General features: G+C 32.3%; 2 protein-coding genes across 4 annotated transcripts; one reads left to right on the top strand and one right to left on the bottom strand.

The window, feature by feature from the left end:
• Positions 1-1,953: 1,953 nt before the first annotated feature.
• On the top strand, positions 1,954-22,063 carry LOC106131117 (potassium channel subfamily K member 15). 3 transcript variants are annotated; one of them, XM_013330107.2, is made up of 8 exons: positions 1,954-2,053; positions 7,260-7,505; positions 14,312-14,479; positions 14,674-14,797; positions 14,902-15,060; positions 15,145-15,345; positions 15,642-15,850; positions 20,272-22,063. In XM_013330107.2, exons 2-8 carry the CDS (start codon positions 7,353-7,355, stop codon positions 20,428-20,430), a joined length of 1,173 nt encoding a protein of 390 aa, XP_013185561.2. In that variant the 5' UTR covers positions 1,954-2,053; positions 7,260-7,352; the 3' UTR covers positions 20,431-22,063. The 3 variants fall into 3 exon arrangements, with proteins under 3 accessions (XP_013185561.2, XP_060800829.1, XP_060800828.1); XM_060944846.1 differs by having other exon boundaries at positions 1,967-2,003; positions 7,332-7,505; XM_060944845.1 differs by lacking the exon at positions 1,954-2,053 and adding an exon at positions 4,556-4,616.
• Positions 8,113-9,330, bottom strand: LOC106131119 (cAMP-dependent protein kinase catalytic subunit alpha-like). The gene has a single exon (XM_013330110.2). The coding sequence runs from the start codon at positions 9,205-9,207 to the stop codon at positions 8,113-8,115; it is 1,095 nt and encodes a 364-aa protein (XP_013185564.2). The 5' UTR covers positions 9,208-9,330.
• Positions 22,064-23,413: the final 1,350 nt, after the last annotated feature.

The following is a 23,413-nucleotide window of genomic DNA, read 5'->3' on the forward strand; positions in this document are numbered from 1 at the left end:
GATAATCGCTTACACTTCAGGCTTTAACTTTAGGATTAAGTAGGTGTATTTTAACTAATTTGTATTGCAAAAACCTAGTTAATATTGATTTTTTCTTCGTTCTTGCGTTAATCCCTGTTACAATTTTAGCTGTTTGGAGAGAAGCCTAGTGCGCGTTTTGACCGTAATCCTGGATTGAATAAGTCGGGTTATGTGGAGGGATCCTATTCTAGAGTACCCGGAACTACACAATTTTATTGTCCAAGTTAGTGACAACCTAACGAAAAACCTTTAATTTGTCATTAAAAAATTATTGCGACCTTGTTTAGTTATTTAGACAAATCGTTCAGTAGTTATTGTGTCATTGACCTTCGCTCATTAAAATTGTGAAAAAACAATATAAAAAAAAATAATAATTTATTAACGCCTTACATTTTATTAGTATAAACTTGGAACTTAAACGTAATCGCTGCATGCCATCAGGCGTTTGCGTGCACGTTATACAGCGTGTCAAAATTCCTAAGTTCCTAAACACACACACATTCTTAAAATCACGCCTCTTTCCCGGAGAAGGTAAGCAGAGACTACTTACATCTTTTCACTTACCACGATCCGTGCATACTTCTTTCGGTACATCCGCATACATAACTCTATTGAACCAAGCTCGCCGAATTAAGGGTAGTTTATTTCTTACATACCTATATACTTCTCTTACAGGTCTTTGCCCCTATGAGGTAGACACGGACAACAATCTAGATAAAATTTTAACTATATGGTTTTAGCTGAATTGCCATGTTTAGCGTAATGGCCTAATGGAATTAAGATTCAAATAGTCACAGGTTGCTAGCCCACTATAGGTACAAGAAGAAAAACAAATTTTAGCCTTTCCTTTGATTGTCTTTTGCTTTTTGCACGGAAAGAGAAACAGTCAAGTTCTTAGTTCATTATTTCTACCCTGGATTTCTTTACGTGTCTCACTATCATGCGTGTATTCTGGTGGCATTCTCAGCGGTTTTGTTTTAAAGTATCTTTGAATTTTGGTCCAAAACTTTCATGGTAATTTGACATGGTTTTAGTTTTTTCCACTCCACTACTAATTGTAGCACTTCAGTGAGGCAAGACCAAACCTAGGATAGGTTCGTTTTTGTTATTTAGTAAGCTAATCATATTTTCCTAATTAAGCCTGTTACGATGCCCACCGGATAGACGGATTTGAGTCGTTACATTATTCTACTCTGTCTGAAATCAAAGGTTCCAAAACTTAACTAAATTGTAATCGCGGCATGTCAGCAGTCATTTGCGTGCACGTAATAGAGCGTGTCAAAACTCTTTGTGTTATCCGCCGCTAGTGCTACTTCCCTTGTATTTCTTATAACTCTGACGAGGAAAAAAGAACATACCTAATTAAAATAACTTCACCCCTATAAAATTCACTGAAAAAAAACCACTTTACCACCAGTCACATTGTGCCGTGCGACATATCGTATTCATGTAGATCTCTGTTATCGTATCAATTAAGTTATTTTTATTGTTATATTTAGCAAACTATACTAATCCATGAAAACGTAACGAAAAGAAATAATTTATTATATTTTTCATATAAACGGTTGTGAAATCTTAATTCATAGGTAAATTATCGGGATGCCTTATGTAATGATCTGTCTTTATATTTTACTGAATGTATACAAAAATACATTTTAATCACAAATTTATTGGAAACTTATTAAGTACGTAGGCATTTCTTTGACCACTTCTAAATTACTTGCACTTAATATTGCGGGCCTTATAATAATCGCACCGAGTCACGACCCTTTTAAACTTTTCATTCCACTCGTCTACGGGAGCATCCCCAATGCCTATTTAAGCTTTCAACGAGTTGTCATAAAGCTAAAAGCTGTCCTGCAAAGTGCTTAGCGAAAGCTCCCGAGTTGTGAAAGCATGCTGAAAACGCTTAGATGTTCAGTCATTCGCGAGTGCGGACGGGGGAAGCATGTCCGAAAGTTCGCGCCGTTTTCGCATCACTAGTACGTGAAAAAGTTCGAAACTTGTAAAGTTATTTATTAGTCATGTCATGGTAATAAAAAAACATAAATGTCATTGAAATCCGAAAAGTTTAAAGTTTTATATAATTGCGATTTCTGTGACAGTTGTAAATGCTTTTTGAGATTATTTTAAAACAGTGTTTAATTTTAGGTTGAGTTTTTATTTGATAAAAGGATGTTAATATCAAAGCAACGCCATGACGAAATTAATGGTGTTACATTTGGTTGAAGTAAGTTATCCAGTTATAAAATTTTTATTATTCGTTAGGCATTAAATTATTCGGCATTCTACCAAATTCATGAGATAATATTTACCAAAAATTTCCATTGGAAATGTATTTATATAATTTATAAAAAATCGATTTTATTAATAAGTCGCGTTTCAATTTTGACTAACTATTTAGTTGTTTGTTAGAAATTATATAACCTTGCGGCATTGCAGGTTTGAAGAACATCTTTCAGGCTAATAAAACAAATCATGTTCAAGTTATTTACACGTCTAGTCTATATTGTCTCATCATATACACATACAACACCTATATACAATTCGATAATGCTCACGAAAATCCTGAGGTAAATCATGTATAAGATACCACAAAACAAAAATGTCGTCCAGAAATTTCATGTTTGTTTAGCAAAAAATCTGAGTAGACAGCAGCTCTGAAACAAAAGAAAAAAATATCTATTTTGCCGTCGAAAACAAAATTATAACTACAGTTTGCTGACGCCAGCCTAAGATCGATTGCTCTGCAAGCTTCCTGTCCATTGAAATCCATTAGAAAAGCGGACTATGTTTTATTGCTTCCACATGTTTAAAGAAAATATTTTTTTAAGTTAAATTTCGGTCTACTAGCTAGGTTTGGGTTAGGGTCAGTTGTGTTAAAATGAATCCTGTCACGACCGAAAGATTAATCATTAATTATTTTATTTCTTTATTCATGTGAATAGTACCTATAGTTAACAATAGTGATGATCATAACGTAAAATAAGCTATAAATGTTTGTAAATATTTTAGTTTGTGAGGAAGTCTCAAAAATTTTTGGTATCTTTAATGATAGTATTAGCATTAAATGATATTTAAACTATGGTATAATCCGCTTTGTAAAAAGCATGCAGATTAGCTCAGTGAACTTGGGACATTGACATGTTAATTTATAGACAAAACCTTTTTCCCTTCTATGTTCCTTTTTGGTCGTATTTGTCAATAAACCAAGGTATCAATTAAGTTAATCTGTTTTATTATTAGGTATGTGATGTGTTTTTATTGTATACCTTTTTGATTTTTTGAATAACTAGAAAATAGGTAGATCAACTACATTTAATGAACAACCAAAACGTCTAAGCTGATTAAAAAATTTACAACGATACAAAATTAGACATAGTTACTTAAACTTGAAATTTTTGAAATTACGTTTTTGCATAAATCTTGTTGAGTCATAGAATACAAAACCCAGAACAGACATATGTATAATAGATATAAATATAATTATTCATTTGTATGTATGTGTGTGTATCTGCAATACACAACCTGCCATACTCTAAACATTTTTAACGTAAAGTGCTACGCGCAATAAAACCGATGCTCAGTTTATTTTTCTGTTCAACATATATTTTTATTTAAAGATCGTATGATCCAAGGCTGCTTACAGTGTTCCGAACTGGAATAATTTACTGTGGTTCTAAATTAATAAATATTTATTACATATCGTATCTTACTACTTCACTACATGTTTTTAGTTATTGCAGTCGAAAAACAAATCAACATTTTGATAAAGCTAAATAAAGCTGCGTTAAAAGAGATACATAACATTATTACGTAGGTACTTTGTATACCAACTTTTGCTTATGCCAAAAAATCATCATAATCCTCCTGAGAATGCAAAGCATGAAATAAATTATTGCAGTAATATCCTTGCCATATACATAATTAATCGGAATAGCTCCTGATATAGCAGCTCTCGAATATGGGTTAATCGTATGTGTTCGTATCGTATCTTAAACCCTTGGCAGGCATTAGTTAGCTCGCAGCGAGGCCCCAGATGCGATCCCAACGATTGCTTCCATCTGAAGTAATTTAGTGACATTTTCAGTTAGCTACAGCACCAACTTCTAAAAGCATTTTCAATTTAGCATTCGCCTTTCACTATTATTTCATTTGAAATGTTTGGTATATTTGAGTATGAGATTTGTACCTTCTGATTCATTAAAAATACTCTGACAGAAGGTTATCAATTTATTATTTAGGTATTAAATATTTGATTAACTTTTGTCAATTTGTGGCAATGTTAATAACATTGTTAGCCATTAGCACTAATAAATAATTCTGTATCACTGAATTTTAATTATTTATGAATATTATTGACGGCAATTTTATACGGTACCTAACCGTCAGAAACTCAGTCCGGTATTTGGTCATGTCTCGAAAGCTTTTAACGTCTTTGAATAATTTATGGCTAATACTGAATAAATCAATCCTTCTTACAATGTTTTGACAAACAATTCAGATATATTGAGTGTTGGACTGAAATATGTTCGACAGATTTACTAATGATACTCAAAATTTTCTGAAAGGGAATATTTTGACTCTAAGATAAGGTATGTATTTGTTCTAAAGATATTGTTTCGTAATACTCGCCTTCTGAATTTAAGTGTAATAGTGGTTTTCATTCATTCGTTTATCCTTATGTAAGTCTAAAGAGTATAACTAAATGTATGTATGTATAAACAAAATATTTGGATTCTATGGCTGAAACATATTTCAGAAGATAATTTTATTAGTACCCGAGTACTTTTTACAGAATATTTTGTCAAACCACAAATTATTAATGAAAGCAAGCTAGAGGTATACTAATCATAATTTATTGTGTGATGTAAAAAGGGCTATCAAATAAGGATATAAGATAAGGGAAGTTTGGCATGGTGTGGCCATGGACGTGACTGGGAGAGTTTATTAGGCTAAGCACGCGACTACGTAATAAAAGATAGTGATCTGTCATAGTATATATTGTGATCTGTAGATAGACACTACAGATCAGATAGATAGATCAGCTATTTGTAAATAATGAAAGTAATTGTAATTCATTATAATAATCCAATTCTGATATTTTCATGGCGTTTTCTATGGGGCTTTGATCCGCTTGTAACCACGGTCCATAGTGTAGTAAATCCATTTCTTTAGGTACTGATATAAAGTCAAATAATCTAAATACGTCTCTTTGTTTTTAAATACATTTCAAAAATTAAGAATGGTTAATAGAAAAATTATGGTTAATATTCATTATGACATCTGTTATTCATTTTGCTTTTTATTCTCATGGCTATTAATTAATTGTATAATGTATTTTTCAACAGAAGGAAGTATGAAGATTATTCACTTTTATTTCATTACCTAAAATAATGGACTATACAAAAGGTCGTACTTACTTAATAAAACTTATTTTATCTTGATTGATTTAGGTTATCCATTTATTGCAATTTAATTCCTTACCGTCAGTCGAACTAGCAAATTAGCTTCAAAATCAGAAAAAATATCTGTAAAAAAATATTTTTCGAAAACTGTACAAATGTTTGTAAGACGCTGGTTTGTGTGACTTCCTCGTCGGAATGAGAATTTTATGCCACCCTTTTTTTAATTCTTCTTTGAATGAGCTTCTTTCACAATAAAAGTGTTTTATATGAACAAAAGATTGTTGATTAGAAATCCAAAACTGAGAATTGCTAGTTAGTGTATTATGCAAATTAAACCTTTAAATTGCATAAGGATAATAGTTAGCTAAACTCGCCGTGATGAAGATGTGTCTAATTTGCTCATTTATTTGTATATAATCCTAAGTATGTACTTAATGTCATGTCAATGAAAAAACCCTAATTATAAATAACATAAAATCACATCTGGGAAGTCTGCAACGAAATGTGAGATGATTAACGAGATTGTTTGTGGGATGTTTGTTGGTTGCGTTAGTGCTCCCTCATTTATCATGCTAAGCTATTATTGTTCAACGTAATTAGTTTATGCTTGCGTAGGTTTAGTGCATTGCAAAAATAATGACGATCTTATTATTAGGTACATAGGAATGCTATCATTTTTCTAAGATAAGTTTGAATGGTTCTGATATATATATATTCTATCTTCATTTATTTTTCATTATTCTAATATCTATAGTCTGTAATGGTAGATGTAAGAAAGTAAATAAATAAATAAAATAAATAAATCTATAGAACTGATTTTTTTTATCTATGTTAATGTGTATAATTAGAATCAAACACACTACTTAGTCTTGTCCCATACCTAGCCTAGGTACCTGATCTCTCGAATCTACCTAACTGTGGAGAAAATATGCACGTTTTAATCATTTATTCTATAATTCTTAATTAATAAAATGTAAAGTCAGTTTTGGAAAATATGTAAATGAAAATACGGTTGTTCCATGAAAATCGACTATAAATAATTTAACGCATCATAACTTCTTAATATGCACGTTTTAACCATTTATTCTAACCTTAAGGTGTGTTTGATTGTAATAACAGTTTAATATAAATAACAATTTAAGTAATATAAAATAAAAGTAAAATCATAGTTTGAAAAAAAATTATAAAAATTCGATTTGATGGACAAAAATCGACTGTACCTAATTTAAACGCAGCATAACTTCTTTTAATTAGTGGTATAAGTTGAGAAAGCAAATACCACAAACTCTGAATCAAGTCGCGCGTCTTTCGTGCGGTTATTCGCGACACCTGCACTGCGCCACAGTAAACAAGCAACATGTCTTCAATTAATTATTAACCTCGGCATTCTTCCAAATTCCTTGTCAGTTTATTCTCTTTTTACTTAAAAAAGTATCTTCGTTCTTAAAATTAATGACGATGATGATATACAAAAATACGGAAAGTAAAAACAAAGTTCATCGACATGAATTCAAAACACAAATAGATCCAAAATTAAAGCAAAATATTTAATTTGTATATAATTTCATTTTAATTTGAACAAACATTTCGTTAATTGTAAGTTAGTATGTCTTAAAAGCGAAAGAGTTATTTTGTATCAAAATACTTGAAAAAATAACAATTGAATAATTGTTGACTAAGATCTGCAAAGCCACGCCCCAATGTTTTGGCTTTTACTATGTATAATGTTTACAAAAAAAAAAAAAACACGTATGGGTATTGTTTTTAGATTTTATATCTTCCTTTATCTAGTGGCACCAAATTTCATGAATTTTCATTTTGAAATCCCAGACGCTACCATGACATGACTAATTTGGAGTAAAGTGCAAAAAGACGAACAAAATATGGTGTTATTTAAAATAGTGGCGAAAAATACGTGACGCGATGTGTAAGAACGTGAACCCTGTGACCTGGGAGACCGAGACCCTCATGGGGACCCCTCCTCGGTCCACGTGGGATAGGTACTGCCCCAGGGCTGCGCTGTCCCATATGGGACTCTTTGTGGCGCTCATGTTATACACTGCTGGCGGAGGACTGGTAAGTAATGCATAATGAACTCTTGTTGAATTCATTGGTTAGTTAAATATAGGTTCAGCATGAACCTTTTCTGCTACTATACACCGTGATGAGGACCCCTCCTCGTTCCACCTGGGCCAGGTCTTGCCCCAGGGCTGTGCTGTCCCAGCCTATGTCAGCAACTTCGTACACATAAGGAGTCTAACATGCCACTTCCCCAGATTCGTTTCACTTGTTCACTATTGGACAACTCAATGGGATTAGTAACATGATCGTAATTGTACACTATAATGTTTCTCAAGCTAAGTATAAACAAAAAAGTTTCATTGTAATCCTTCTTGTAGTTCCGGAGATTAGCGTGTACAAACAATATTGATTGAATGATAAGTAAATTATTTGAAATCTTTGGCGTCCATGTCAATCTTTTGAGATAACGTAAATAAATATATACAATATTTTTTATGAGTAACTTTACCACGTTTATTGCTTAAAGAAATAGCAACAACAAATTGTAACATAAAACAGTCACAGGACAGTAAATGAAAATAATACTTTTTATATGTACTTAAATTAAATCATATACCCTTATGTCTGTAATATTATTGAAAATAAATACTGTAAAGTCAAATTAAAAATCCGCAAATTCATCTTCAAACAAGCAAAGTGGACTGTCTTTAATTTTTTCTTCATCAAAAACGTCAAAATTAGTTGTATCTCCAGGTGACCGAACTTTCGGAAGAAAAGGTGGTTGCACTCTGCCATTTAAAAGATTGTCCCAATCTATTTCTCGAAACCATTTATGATTTTTAAAATCTAAGATTCCATCTTTTAAATTACCGTATCTTCTTGTAGTATCGACCTGGAGTACATGACCAATCAAATCTTTTAACTCGGCAGTGAAGTGAGCTGGGCAACGATACTTCCCTGATACGATTTTTTCATAAATTCTCATAGGATCGGAAGCATAAAAAGGAGGATGGCCGGCGCTCATCTCAAAGAGCAGTATTCCAAGAGACCACCAATCTACAGACATTCCATATCCTTTGCTTAATATAATCTCTGGCGCCAAATATTCAGGTGTACCACAAAGCGTCCAAGTCCTACCATGAATAAGTTTGCAAAACCCAAAATCTGTTATTTTTATGTATCCTGTTCTATCTATCAAAATATTTTCCGGCTTAAGATCTCGATAGACTAGCTCGCATGCGTGGAGATATTCTAGGGCTAGAACCACTTGAGCGCCGTAAAATTTGGCAGCTGATTCTTCAAATTTGCCCATTTTACGTAAATGAGAAAACATCTCTCCTCCAGGGATAAAAGGTAAGATATAATATAAATATACATTGTCTTTAAAGAAATACTTCATATAAACTACGAACGGAAAATTGAGACCAATTAAAATTTTCTTTTCGTAGAAGCTATGTTCAATTTGTTTTAATTTTACTATTTTTTCTTTTTCCAACATTTTCATAGCGTAATATTTTCCGCTAGCAATATGTTTTGCTAAGTAAACTATACCAAACGCTCCAGTTCCTAAAACTTTTTGTTTTTCAAAATCAGTTAATTTTGCTACTGATTCTTCAGTTTTCTCACCCCATATTTGTTTAAAATCTTGTTGCAGTTTACGAAGATATTGATTATACTGATCCTGTTTCTGTTGCGAATAGCCGCCCCCTTGGGGTTGAGGTGGCAAATAATTGCATCTTTTCATGTCGTCACTCATGTCGGATTTGTAAGTTTAATACCAACAACTCGCTCAACATTAAATTTCAGTTGTAGTTAACAATGAAAGAGCGGAAAAAAAACTTTAAGTATGAGAAAAATATGCACCTCAGATTTCCATTGAAGGAAGATCTGACACTATTGTTTGAGTATTTTATCTACATTTTATCTGAGATTTTCTAGAGGATTTTCGAAGGAGATTTTATATCATTTTCTTTCGCTCTATGCATTTTCAATAAGTGCTAAAGAAAGAAAAGCACCAGAAGCATTATCAAAACATATCATTAGAAAAACTATTATATCTTTTTACATTAATAATAAATGTATAAGCAATAAAAACCAATGAGTAATATTTTATGCTAGGATTACGCAGAATATCTTGTATAATCAATATATATAATAAAAAAGTTAAAAAAAAATCTCTGTACATTGAGTATATTTTCAAAGAAATAATTTATGACGATATAAAAATAGTAACAAAGCATGAATTTGAAAAAAAACTTGTTTTGTTTGTTGCTAATCTCCGGATCTTCTGAACGGATTTGAATGAAAGTTTTTTTGTTGTGTCTCTCTTATGCCTGGCCAACATATAGGGTATAATTTATTTTGGAATCTGGTACAGCTGATATCGAACCAAAACAACTCAGCTAAACCATAGGAAATATCGAAAAGATGTCTTAACAAAAGTTGTTCAACCTGATAAGTATTTTCTGTTGGCGTATAAAAATCGAAGATCTGAAACACCTGATTCAAAATCATTATATACCAGCTAAATCAACCGAATTATAGAAAAGACGTCTTAAGTTGTTCAACCTGATAAGCATTTTCTGTTGGCGTATAATAATCGAAGATCTGGAACACCTGATTCAAAATCATTATATACCAGCTAAATCAACCGAATTATAGAAAAGACGTCTTAACAAAAGTTGTTCAACCTGATAAGCATTTTCTGTAAGCGTATAAAATCGAAGATCTGGAACACCTGGTGCAGAACCATTATAGACCAGCTAAATCATCGGAATAATGGATAAGACTTCTTGACAAAAGTATTATCCTGATGTGCATTATCTTTTGGTGAAAATAAAATAGAAGATCTGGATCATGTGAAGAAGCCAAAGGGGCTACTCTGTAATATGTACCAAAATTTAAGTAAATTAAAAAACCTTAACCTTTTTATTTCCAAAAACACGCAAACGGAGTTGCGTGCATCAACTAATATAATATAAGTAATTTGAAGAGCGGGCCTTACTAAACACAGTTTTTTGTAAACTTAAATGTCTCACCCTTACTACTCATGTACTGAAAGATGTTAAAATTTTAATCTGTACCTATTGTGAGGTTTTTTTTTATTTTTCTTGAATAATGCGGTGCCCGAGTTTAGGTCGGCATAGCTTAAAGGCAAGTTGAGATCGGAATGATAAATAGACCGTAAAAATTCAGACAGGTTGTCTAATAAATTATGTATACCAAACAATATGGCTTCAAATCTGTGCTTCTAATGTTGAATTTATTAAACTATGCCATTGCTAAAAAAACAATAAAAATGTCTCTGGTCTCTACTTTGCTTTCTGAAATTTTTATGTCAGAATATGATCTTTCTTTTATAATAAACTTAGTTTTTTGTTCTTAAAATTCAATCATTTTTAATGAACTTAAGGCACATTTATATACTTACGTAAATAATGTGATAATTTTAAATACTCTTATTTTGTTTTATATTATTTGGAAAGAGTTATCAATGGAATCTTTTGCTTTAGATATAGAATATGTCCAAATCTAAATCAGTTACGGGACCCTATACGCTACAAAGCCATAGTGATCATACGAGGTATTTAGAAATGCTTAAAGGAGAATTTTTAAAAATTTACCAAAATCCACCAAATAATGTGAAAAATGTTGATGATTACGATCGAATTAAAGCCATAGGAAATGGCGCATATGGTGAAGTGTTTCTTGTAAGGGATAAAAATTTGTTTACTTATCATGCTATGAAAGTTGTAGACAAACGAGTTGTAGTAGAGAGAGACCACGTGAAACACTTAATACAAGAAAAGAAAATACTTCAGTGTATACAATTTCCATTTATTGTCTCTTTGGACGGCGTTTTTAAGGACAATTTATATTTGTTTTTCATACTTCCCTTTGTTGCTGGAGGGGAAATGTTTAATTATATACAAAAATATGGCTGTTTCTCCGATAATTTGGCAAAATTTTTTGCAAGCCAAATTGTATTAGCATTGGAGTATTTACACTTTTGTGATATAATTCATCGAGATATCAAGCCAGAAAATATTTTGATTGACGTTAATGGTTATTTGAAATTATGTGATTTTGGATTTTGCAAGATAATCAAAAAGAAAACTTGGACTTTATGTGGAACGCCAGAATATTTAGCTCCAGAGATAATACTCTCAAAAGGATATTCTTTTGCAGTAGACTGGTGGGCAGTAGGCGTTTTGATTTTCGAAATGTTATCAGGTCAACCGCCTTTCTTTGCTTCTGATCCAAATAAACTTTATGAACATATTATGGAAGGAAGATACAAGTGTCCCGATGGTATTGATCCCGACTGCAAGGCATTGTTAAAAGGTCTATTACACGTTGACCAAAACAAGCGTTTAGGATCATTAAAAGGTGGCGTTTACGATATAAAAAGCCATCCTTGGTTTCATGACATTTCTTGGAGTTCAATATTGCAAAAAAGGGTACAAGCCCCATATGTACCAACTACTCATTCACCGGGAGATACAGCAAATTTTCCTGATCTAGTACAACCAATGCTTAAAAAGATATCTCAATGTGTTTATGAAGAAGAATTTGCTGATTTCTAAAAATGGACTGCTTACACTGAATTGGTGATTGAAACCTGTATTCAGAAGCATAAACTTTTGATATTTTAGCCGAATCAAAGAAAGTCAGTTCGTACCTAGTGTTACATAAGAACCAACTGTTGAGGTTAATTTTCATGCGTATTTTATAATAAAATACTTACTTATCCGTGAAAAAGATATTGAGTAGATATACCCAATAACCTGATTTGTTTTTTTTACTCTTATATAAATATGCATCGTGTGAGTGTTTGAATATTTATTTGATGTTATAAAATAAGTAAACATTGCATTTTTGTCTTACTAGCACAAGCCACATCGCGTTTATTGCAAATACGACGAAAACTTTTTAGTTTAGTTTTGGCTTGCCATTATCCCCAGTCCTTACCTTAAAAAAGGTAAATTAAGTAGTTTGTGTGTGTCAAATTTTATGACAATTGGTCAAGTTGATAAAGCGTGAAGAGGAGAAATACAAACGAGTTTTTTGTCTTAATTATTATAATTATATATTATTGCTTCATCATAACAAAAAAAAAATGAATGAAATGATAATTCGTACAAACTGTGGTGGGGCAAAATGGTGATTTATAGTTACACTCACGAAAAGTATAATATCGGATTACTGTTGCACTGAAAATTCATATAAATTTTATTACAACTAGTAACAAAGTGAATTCGGATTGTCATCGCATATACAAATAAAATAATACCATTCATAAGAAAAGAGTTCTCACGATGTGTTTTTTTTTTATCAACTTTTCAATAAATTATTTTTTGTCTATAACATAATATCTTACATCAACGTCAACATGAAATTGTAATAATTTTTCTATAGAACTTACCTAAGCTAGAAAGTAATTTTGGGACTAATAAAAAGCATGAAAGTACTTCGTGTACAGTATAACACTACCAAATTCTCATAAGATATTTTGTAATATAATATAGGTTTTAGATGAAGTGCAGTATATTTAATGAAAACTCTATTCGATAAAATAACATCTGATGATAAAATATACACTCATGAGTTGCAAGCAAGTCACAACAGGTATTTGGATGTACTCAAACAGGAGTTTACTCAGAATTATAATAATTATACTTCGGATGACCATATGAAGTCTGTGACAGATTTTGACATCATTAGAACATTGGGAAATGGAGCTTTTGGTACAGTGTTCTTAGTTCGGGACAAGATGACTTTAAAATACCACGCTATGAAGTCTCTTGAGAAAACTCTTGTTATATCAAAAAAATGTGTTAAGCAACTTTTCTTAGAGAAGAAGATAATGCATTGTGTTAACTTTCCATTTGTAATATCTCTGGATTTTTGTTGCAAGGATAATTTGTACATTTATTTTTTACTACCCTTTGAATCTGGTGGTGAACTATTTACTCTTATTAGAAAACTAGGCTTGCTTTCTGAACCTTTGTCACAATTTTATGCAGCTCAATTAGTATTAGCACTAGAATATCTGCATCATTGTTCTGTTATACATCGTGATGTTAAACCAGAGAATATTTTTATATGCAGAAATGGTTATATAAAATTGGGTGATTTCGGCTTTTGCAAAGTCATAAAAACTCGTACATGGACTTTATGTGGCACTCCAGAATATTTGGCTCCGGAAATAATATTGTCCAAAGGATATACTATGGCAGTTGATTGGTGGGCTGTAGGTGTTTTAATTTTCGAGATGATCTCCGGTTATCCCCCTTTCTACAACTCAGATCCAATAAAACTTTATGAGAAAATACTACAAGGAACGTTTAAAACATCTGAAAATATGTCACCACAATGCAGGAACTTAGTTAAGTCTTTTCTGGAAGTTGACGCCACTAAACGTATAGGATCTCTTAAAGCAGGTGTTTATGATATAAAAAGTCATGTTTGGTTCAAGGAAACAGATTGGGGTTCCATACTTCATCAAAAGTTAGAAGCTCCTTATAACCCCATACAAAAAGATATTGGGGACGCAGCAAATTTCCCTCCTGTCACTGAAATGAAACTAAAACAGGGAAAGGAGTGTTTGTATGAAAAGGAGTTTGAGCATTTTTAAGTGAGATTTATTTTATACGATGTAAATATACTTAGTTTATCTAATTATTGAAGAAAATGTTGTTTTATTACCTGATGTCATTCTTTTACGCCTAATGGAGAACGAGGTACCTATATTTTATTAATTGAACATTCTCATATTTCACACCACCACATGGCTCAAGAGATAAAGCTATCTCCTGAGCTCACCGTACTGACAAGTAAAATTTATACTTTCTGCATAGGTGTTTCGGGCTCTGGAATATCCCGCGGAGCTGGCTAAGCAGGAGTTCCACAGGGAACGACTTTTGGCCGAACGCTGGAATCTCATAAGATTTGTGTTTGAACGCAACGTCACGGAAATTATAATTTTAGAAAAAATACTAAGCGAACAACTAGCCATTTATGAAAAGGTCAGTTATTCAAAATTAGTATGTTGAAACAAGTGTCTGAGGTACCTTAACTGAAATGATTGCTTGATAATTTAGTTTATCTGGAAATATAATTTTTCGTCACTCGTAAAAGCGCATGATTCAATTTATCTAACATATTTCTTTAGTATCATTAATATATTAGTTATAACATAATCTAAAACTAAATGTTTTAGGTATTAGAAGAAGCGTCATCTAGTGGCTTAGCGTTGGAAGTAGAAAAAAACTTTCCACCAGCAGAGGAAAAGTGGAGTATATTGCAAGCAGTATTCTTCTCTTCCACAGTTCTCACCACAATAGGTGTGTAATAAATAGCATGTAAGCATAGACAGTGTTTACATTCTTACACTTTTTAATTTTTCACTTACTTAGAAAATATCTAAGTAAAATTTTTGTTGTTTCAGGCTATGGTAATATAGTACCTGAGACATTTTGGGGCAGATTATTCTGTATTGCTTATGCTCTTATTGGTATACCATTGACACTCACAGTTATAGCAGACTTAGGAAGAGTTTTTGCAACAGTTGTGTCTATTATAGCGAAGCAATTACCCCCTATGCCAAGTAAGTGTAGTAAATAAATTCATACAAATATTATAGAAAGAGGAAATATTTGTATTGTAAAAATATTTTTTTTTTATCTTACAGGGTGTTGCAGTCGAGTATCTGAGGCGAATCCCACAGGACAACGCTCAGTTTACGCTCTCGGAGCCGTGGCATTCCTGTTCGTATATTTGTCTGCTGGTGCCGGTTTATTTAAGATGTGGGAGGATGATTGGACTTTCTACGACGGATTCTACTTTTGTTTCATCACAATGACCACTATTGGATTTGGAGATCTTGTTCCAAGTAAGTTTAGTTCTGATTATAGCCTTCTTGGTCAAAAAAGTCGTTAAGGTAAATTATCATGATTTTTTAAATCTTCAGTCTGTTATATACCTACATAGTATTGACATTTTCATATCACATACCTATAGAGAGGTAATTTTTTTAATATTTAGAAAAGGATAATAACTTACTTAAAAAATTATCAATGGTAACACGACTATTGTTCATATTGTTTAAATTATTAACGCTATAAAAATTAAAAAACGACATTGAGCCAATAACAGTCTCAATATTGATACCTTTAATCATTGTTACAGAAAGACCAAAGTACATGTTACTATGTACACTTTACATTCTTATTGGGTTGGCACTAACGTCTACCATCATAGAGTTGGTGCGAAGGCAGTATGCAAGATCGTGGCAGCAACTCCGGGCTCTGTCAGGCCCGTTAGCAGATACCCTAAGAAGATTGGGAGATGCTGGTAGAGGAGTAGACGTGTCTGCTTTACAAAAAGTATTGACCGTGGTAAGTGAAGATTTTTGGGGAACAAGAAACAACATCTGTGACCTGTTTCTATTAGTAAATAGGCGAAGTTTTATTATTATCAGTTTCGAGATAAGGATGCATATATTATATAATGTGTTATTTTTGGGTTTCAGAACAATACTTTTAACATATACATACATATAATCACGTCTATATCCCTTGCGGTGTAGACAGAACCAACGATCTTGAAAGACCGATAAGACACGTTCAGCTATTTGGCTTGATGATAGAATTGAGATTGAAATAGTAACAAGTTGCTAGTCCATCTCCTAAAAGAGGAATCCCAAGTTAATAAACTTATCCCTTAGTCGCCTTTTACGACATCCATGGGCGACATCCATGGGAAATAGATGGAGTGGCCCTATTTTTTTTTGTATAAGTGCCGGGAACCCATTGCACCAATACTTCTTTTAAAAAACCACATTTTGGTTGAGTTCAAGACAAAATCTTGATTTAGTTCGGTCTTTCAGGGACTGATATTTATGACCTACCAACCTTAAGTAACCTGAAGAGGTAGGATTGGTCTTTTAAGGTTACCTGGTTATTCTATCCTGATAAGCCAGTCTAGACGATAGGCATAGATGTCCCCATATAGCTGCCTAAAAATAACTATAGCGGTAACGATGTTTTAACATTATTAGGTTGAAGTTGCCTAACCTAATTGAACGCCTATCTTCAAAGATCGTTTCAACGTAGTAGATAATTGAAAATGCATCTATGCAAATGTCCATCACTTTTCTTCTTAAAATGTATTCTCTCATCATAGTGTTTTCCCTATTGCTTTCTCAGTCGTTTACTGTAATGCAGGGATCAGCTGCTTTAAGACAATTTAATGTGATAATACTGTGAAAATTTTAGCAATGGTTTTCCAGCAGTACGGTAGAATATTCTTATAAATTGGGCGATCATTTCAAATTCTTGACTAATATATACCTATAAAATATGAAAGATCTAATTTTTAGTTATACAATGAATATTAGAAACATAGAGTTAAAAAATGCTTCATTACATGAACTCGGGAATCGCGGAGTAATATAGTCTCAAGTTCTCGTTCAAGATTGTGATTGCGAAACTACTTTAAAGTATGACGTAATTTCACTTTTATTTATTACGTTTCAGTCGTATTACGCATTCGCAAGTTTTACTGGTTTACTGTTCTTCTGATGAACTATCTATAAATAACTGTAGACATAAATATCGATGTCGGGCGTGAACTGAAGATGCATCTACTCTTCTATACATAATGTGCGAGAATTTAAAATGAGATCTGTCCAATGTATTGACAGACGTCCAAGCAAATTGTAAACAAACATTTCCACCGTGTCAATATGATTGAAAGGTTGTTTACCTTTAGTCAAATGGTTACTATTTGGAGTAAACTTCGTGATTCGTTCTGACTTGCAACATTTTATGAATTATAATTTTCTACACTAGAACTACAATAGGCGATTGGTACATATTGTTCGGTATTGTGAACTTTTTTAAAAGGATATTGCGTTTATGATCATTCATTGTATACGCGGATAGCTTTATAAGAATTACTTAATAGACAGTAGGTTCGAAAATCTTATTATTACTAGACAGTTGACCTAACTATGCTGCTGTCTCAATCTGTGTAAGTAACTACTTATGTAGAGTAATTTTACAAATGTTATTCATAAATTAATTTTTGTTTTGTCAAATACATAGACGTTGTCTGAAAAAAAAAACGTCTGCCATCGAATCGTTTGATTTCAAATATTCAGATTTTGTTTACAATGAAAGTAAAATGATGCAGACTGTACCTGTTATACAGGATGTGAACAAGGGCGTCAGATGCCTGAGCCCTTGGAAAGTTCCGGAAGTAAAAACTACCAATACTGCCGCGGCTGTGAGTAAGAAAAGTGTAAGATTGAATAACTTCACTCTTTAAATACGTATTATAGCGCTTTCAGCTTTAAGCAAAATATTGGATTATTCATATTTCTATGTAGAAGTCATCAGAGTAAGAAAAATATATAATCGTGCCTTATGCGCTTCCAGTCAGTCGCTTATGAAGACTTTTGACTTCATATGAGTGAGCATTTGAATTAGATTAAAGCGGAACCTTTTTAATAGTACCTACCTCTATTAGCTCATCTTAACCTTGAAAATGTACAATTATAAGGCTAACCATAAAAAGGAAGTAGATACCTCTACAAGGTTTACCTTAAACCTAATTTTGTTGAAAAAATATTTTTTCTTTTAATATATCTTTTAAAGGAAGCTTTCTTATGAGATACAGTAGTAATTTTCATGAAAGTTTTAATGGCAGCTTTCATAGTAAATAGTTTTCGACTCGCTTCCATGGCGCCAGTTCGGTGATATACTGACCCCTTGACCTCAGAGATTAATCGTTTGGAGTTTGCTATTACTGAAATTCTACCACCACTTCTGTTACGAAATTTCGCTGTTTATATCCATTTTGAATGTTGAATTAATTTTATTATTCCAGTGGTGGAATGGTGTACAAACATGGCATTGTTATTGATTTATAATTATTTTGAAATATGGAAAATATGACATAATAAAGTAGTATATATATAAAACTTATTCCACAATTTGATCCTTAGGGAAGTATCAGTAAATAGGTAAAGGTTATTTTTATTGTTTGTTATTAGGTCATTATTTCTTTGTTCATGACGTCATAATAATAATTTAAAAGCTTAGCAATCACAGAAAAACTGATTATCGATTAGTTGCTAACTCTTTATTGCCCTGTATCCCCCAAAATAATGACGTCACGAGGTTAATGTTTGGTAAGTGTATCCACGCGTAATGCTTGCATAAGTCGGATCGAGGTCACCTAATGTTCAATGTCGCAATAGCCACCCTTTTAGTTTTAGTGCCCAATAAAATGCTGTATACGGCTCGGTAATACTTACTACTTTATTTCCTAATGGCTTAAAGTTTGCAAGATAACTCACTAAATTAAATCAAAGTGCCTCGCTATACTTATTATGAATTGAGTATGAAAATTTATGTAAATTTAATAATCACAAAATAAATTATGTAAACCAACTATAATTTATTCAGTTGTCACATAAAATTTAACTTACGTATTTTAGTAACTACTTGCCTTCGTGCTTGCGGTAAATAAGATATATCGTTCTGACGGTGCAGTAAAAAGTTTTACAATCCGTAAGACGAATGTTCTGTGGTGTATTTTTATAAGTCTCCGATGTAGTGCTCGTAAAATATCAGATTAAACAAGTGCGTCAGTTATTCGTTATTCGATGACCTTACTATTAAATCTTCTATCAATGCTGAACTTTAAAATAGTTGAAAAAAGAAAACATACTTCCGGAGTAACCTACTCATGCTCGTAATAAATTAAATCGAGATTATATTCTACAATGGTTTAGATGTGCATAAAATAACAATGTTACTTTTCGATTAGTTTGAATAAATTCTATCCAAATCATCATAACATTATATAATTTACTCCGAGTTGAGGAAGAGAGCAGCATATTAAGTATATCAATTTGAAGATTTTGAAAACATGTGAAATCGGATAAAAATACGAAATATGCCAAAAGAATATATCATATTATATCAGTTAGTAGCGAGTGTACTAAAACTTATTGGAAAATATTAGGAACCTATTGGTCGGGTAGCAAATTACTTGTTGTTTGTTGAAGATGGATGGCGTTACCCTGAATTCGAACTACCTAGTAACAGCTGTTTTTCAAAGTTTTCCCAAGAAATTAATATTGGCTAGCATAAAGTTGAGTGACTTAACGCTAGTAAAGTTTAAGAGTTATTATAATTAATGGGTTAAAGACCGCCAAATGTAGTTTATAAAGCGTCTTTAATAATAAATCTTATAAAAGTGCTGTGTAATGAAATTAATTATTTTGAATATTTCCTTGTTAAAATGCTAATGCACACGCAATGCTAAAGCATCAAGCTTATCATACAACAAGCTTTAGCGGCTTCGTAAGGTGCTTTATTAATTTTACATAGATTACCTTTGTTTTATTGTCGCGATAATAGTATTAAATTTAATTTGCACCGTTATATACGCCTTATATTATTGATCATCAGTAAATACTCTACATTAAAGTATTAGAAGGTATTCTGATTCATGTGTCTGTGTATTTATTATAAAGAGCAACGCAACTTTATCTGTAATAGATGAAAAAAAAATCCAGTAACAGGTAACACGTTAAATACGTAAGATAAAAAAGGTATTTGCATTATCATGAAAATCTATAGGTACCTTTTTTTAAATTTTTAAGTCTGTAAAATCGTTATTGTTTCTTTTAAAACCATGATTCTGGTTGAGTTGACTAGACTACCATTACATTATATTTGAACTTTGTTACAGGAACCTTCGATATTATTTATTTAATAAGACTTATAGATATATTTGGTTGCAGGTTACCATGCCACGATTGAGCGGTCGTGATGGGCTCTCGGAGAAACGTCAGTTGGAATGGGAGGCGGCCCTGGAAGCGGCCCTTCGAGAGATCAAGGCGCCCAGCCCGGAGAAGAAACCGACTATTGTTCAAATTGTTATTTACGAATCATCGGTATAAATTTAACAGCCGCGACGGATTAACCGCTGCGATTGAATAAGATTGGCGCCGATAACTAAAATTGTCATTCAACCAGCCCCTCATTGATTTCTTGCTTGTTTCTGATTGGTTCTCTGACTTGCATCTATGAATGTGACTAAGAAGAAAAAAATCCTATAAATCAACGACGATTACATCGTATCCAAGAATTGACCATTCGTGAATCAATAAATTCTCGTAAAAGCGACATATGACTTCGAATCTTAGAAACGACTGCTCCGCCGACGAGTAATCCGTTTGGGTTTAATAAATAATTGGGTTTAATGAAGTATTATGTAGTAATGAGGCGAAATATTTCGTGAATTTCTTTCAAATTATTTTTTGTTTTGATGTGAGCTGATCACGGACGCAGCTAGATAGCGTGACATTTTCAGATTACACATAAAACCTCGAAGGTGAAGGTCGAAGAACGCCTTGCTTCATTCCACATTGCTATAGAATGGTAATAAGATAAAATATACCATTTTATATATACAGCTGGTCTTAAGCACATTAAATGATAATTTCCAAACATTATTTTTAAACTACATTTTTTAAAGACAAATTTTATATTTGGACATTGGATATTTGGATTTTTGTTTATTTTAATTTAGCAAATATCGCATACCAGTTGTTATAAATCGCATCCTCTTGGTACGTAACAAAATTCAGTTAAAAAATAAAGAAAAACTAAATTGTAATTGTAAGTGTAAACTGAGTAGACACTCTGTTTGTGTTATGTGCTGCACGTGCCAACTCCAAAAAAGATGTGATGAGCTGTTTGTGCATTCTGTTTTGTTTGACGTTAAGAGTGAGTGAAATCTTCGGCGGCACATTGTCTAGACACAACATGTAATAAACATATTTAAACAGATAGTTTAAAAGCCAGCGTTTATCGAACGTAGCGTAGACTACGGTCTAGATGGCGGATTTTGGAATATTATTCTGTTAGTACTGTATTTTGGCATCAATCCCTAATTTTGTAATACATAAAATACTAAGGTATGATTTCTTGCCTGTATTAATTTGAAATAATCAAGGCCTAAGCTTTCCTTTTCCATTAGCAGTTCTTTTTAATTGTGGCTAAAATCGTACAAATATCATACATACATACATAAAATCACGCCTTGTTCCCGGAGGGGTAGACAGAAACTACATCTTTCCACTTGACACAATCTCTGCATACTTCTTTTGCTTCATCCACAGTTATAACTCTCTTCATGAAAGCTCGGCGGTTTCGGGTGCTCTTGAAAAAAAAACTGATATCACTTAGTTATAAAATTAATACACTACTGTTCTTCTATAATTTATAATATAGACTTAAAGCTTCCAAGCACTATATTTTACGATTTAATATAATGTAAATAAGTATCTATGTATAAATTCTATTGAAATCACTATCAAATTACCATTGCCTTCCAATCATTGTTCATTATGATATGATGAATGTTTGTATTTGCAATACTCAAAAGATGTAGAAAATTGTTAGAAAAGACATTATAGTAATTACGTTTTATAGCTCTAACACCCGTTTGTTATTTTCCATTACGTGAACTGTATTTTGTTTTCTAATTGATTGATGATTTTATTAGAAATATCAATTAAAAAATGTTACACTTCCATTGTTCTCTCTAGTATTACAAATACTGAATAATATATATTGTTTTTTTAACAACTTGTTTTATTACCTTTTTCTTCGTCGTGTCGTTTCTCTTATAACTGAATATTGTATCAAAAATCATCCAGCAAGCTACTAGCATTAAATTGTCAAGAGTAACCATTGTGGTGCATGTAATTTGTTTTCCTTTGTTATATTTTTGGACCTCGAGTTTTCAAGGTACCATGAGCAAGTCACTGAGTCACACTGCAGTAAGAATAATTGTCTTACCAATATTATTTCTATTTCTAAGATATATACATATATGCTTACGCTTTAGCTAAGCATTATGAGCGGCGATGATGTTATAGCGTTTGTTTGCATTACGAGTATTATATTGTAGTAATGACGCTTATTAGGTATGGTTACGCTTATACGGTTATTAGGTCTGAAAATTTTTATTATGCCTGAACTAACCGACTCGACTTTATTATACTCACGCACCCGCAATAAAAGGCTATTGCGTAAATTTAATTGCATTTTTATAAAATTCTATGAGGTAAACCAAAATATTACCTACAGTATCGGTAAACCGCACTTACAGTCCCGTCTTCCTATTTTACAGCGCAATAAAATATATCCCGATGTTTGTTTATTTCATAATTTATAGTGTAAACATGCCGTTTCCCACTGGCGAGTAGTACCAAGCTAAACAGTGGCTTGTGTTGAATAGAAAATGTTCATAATTCAAGTCTTTATTAGCCTCTTAGCGTATAATAATAGATGCGCGCAATTTCTTACAGCTGCTAACATTAATGTATTATTTAACCTAAAAAACAGATTTAATGGTTTGTAACATGTATTAAAGATGTTTGACAAACTATAACTATTTTACTATTTTTATATAACAGCGGAAACATTTTATTTTCCTATGTCAGAGTAGAGTGTAGTAATGCAAAGTTGTCGGAGCTGCCGTACCAATAAGATAAAGTCTAGTGAAGGGCTAATGTTAAATGTTGAAAACTTGACTAGGTTATATACTGTGGTCGTTACGACGAGTCACGGAAATCTTTTGACTGAGGTGGGACTCGTAACCCCCAAAATGAGATGGAAGCAAATATTTTTATTGTTTATCTTCTTAAATTTCAACTTTACCGACATTATATTCTAAAATATTAAGAGACTAAAGTGCGTGTATTACACGTGGTCAACATATTTATCAACAATCAATTTATAAATGCTGATTCGATTCTTCAGAGACTTAAATAGCGAGGGATACATTTGAACGTAAAGTAAACAAATCAAACTATTTCCACCCGACGATATTTTTAACGTTGGTTGCAGTAGGATATTTTTTTTCTTTCTGAA

Source organism: Amyelois transitella, chromosome 6 (genome assembly GCF_032362555.1).
Source record: "Amyelois transitella isolate CPQ chromosome 6, ilAmyTran1.1, whole genome shotgun sequence".
Classification (NCBI taxonomy): domain Eukaryota; kingdom Metazoa; phylum Arthropoda; class Insecta; order Lepidoptera; family Pyralidae; genus Amyelois; species Amyelois transitella.

Coding starts and splice junctions, on each gene's coding strand:
- LOC106131117 (XM_013330107.2), top strand. CDS start 7,353: ATGTGTAAGAACGTGAACCCTGTGACCTGGGAGACCGAGACCCTCATG. Junction 7,506..14,311: donor ACACTGCTGGCGGAGGACTG/GTAAGTAATGCA, acceptor CTTTCTGCATAG/GTGTTTCGGGCTCTGGAATA. Junction 14,480..14,673: donor AACTAGCCATTTATGAAAAG/GTCAGTTATTCA, acceptor TAAATGTTTTAG/GTATTAGAAGAAGCGTCATC.
- LOC106131119 (XM_013330110.2), bottom strand. CDS start 9,207: ATGAGTGACGACATGAAAAGATGCAATTATTTGCCACCTCAACCCCAA.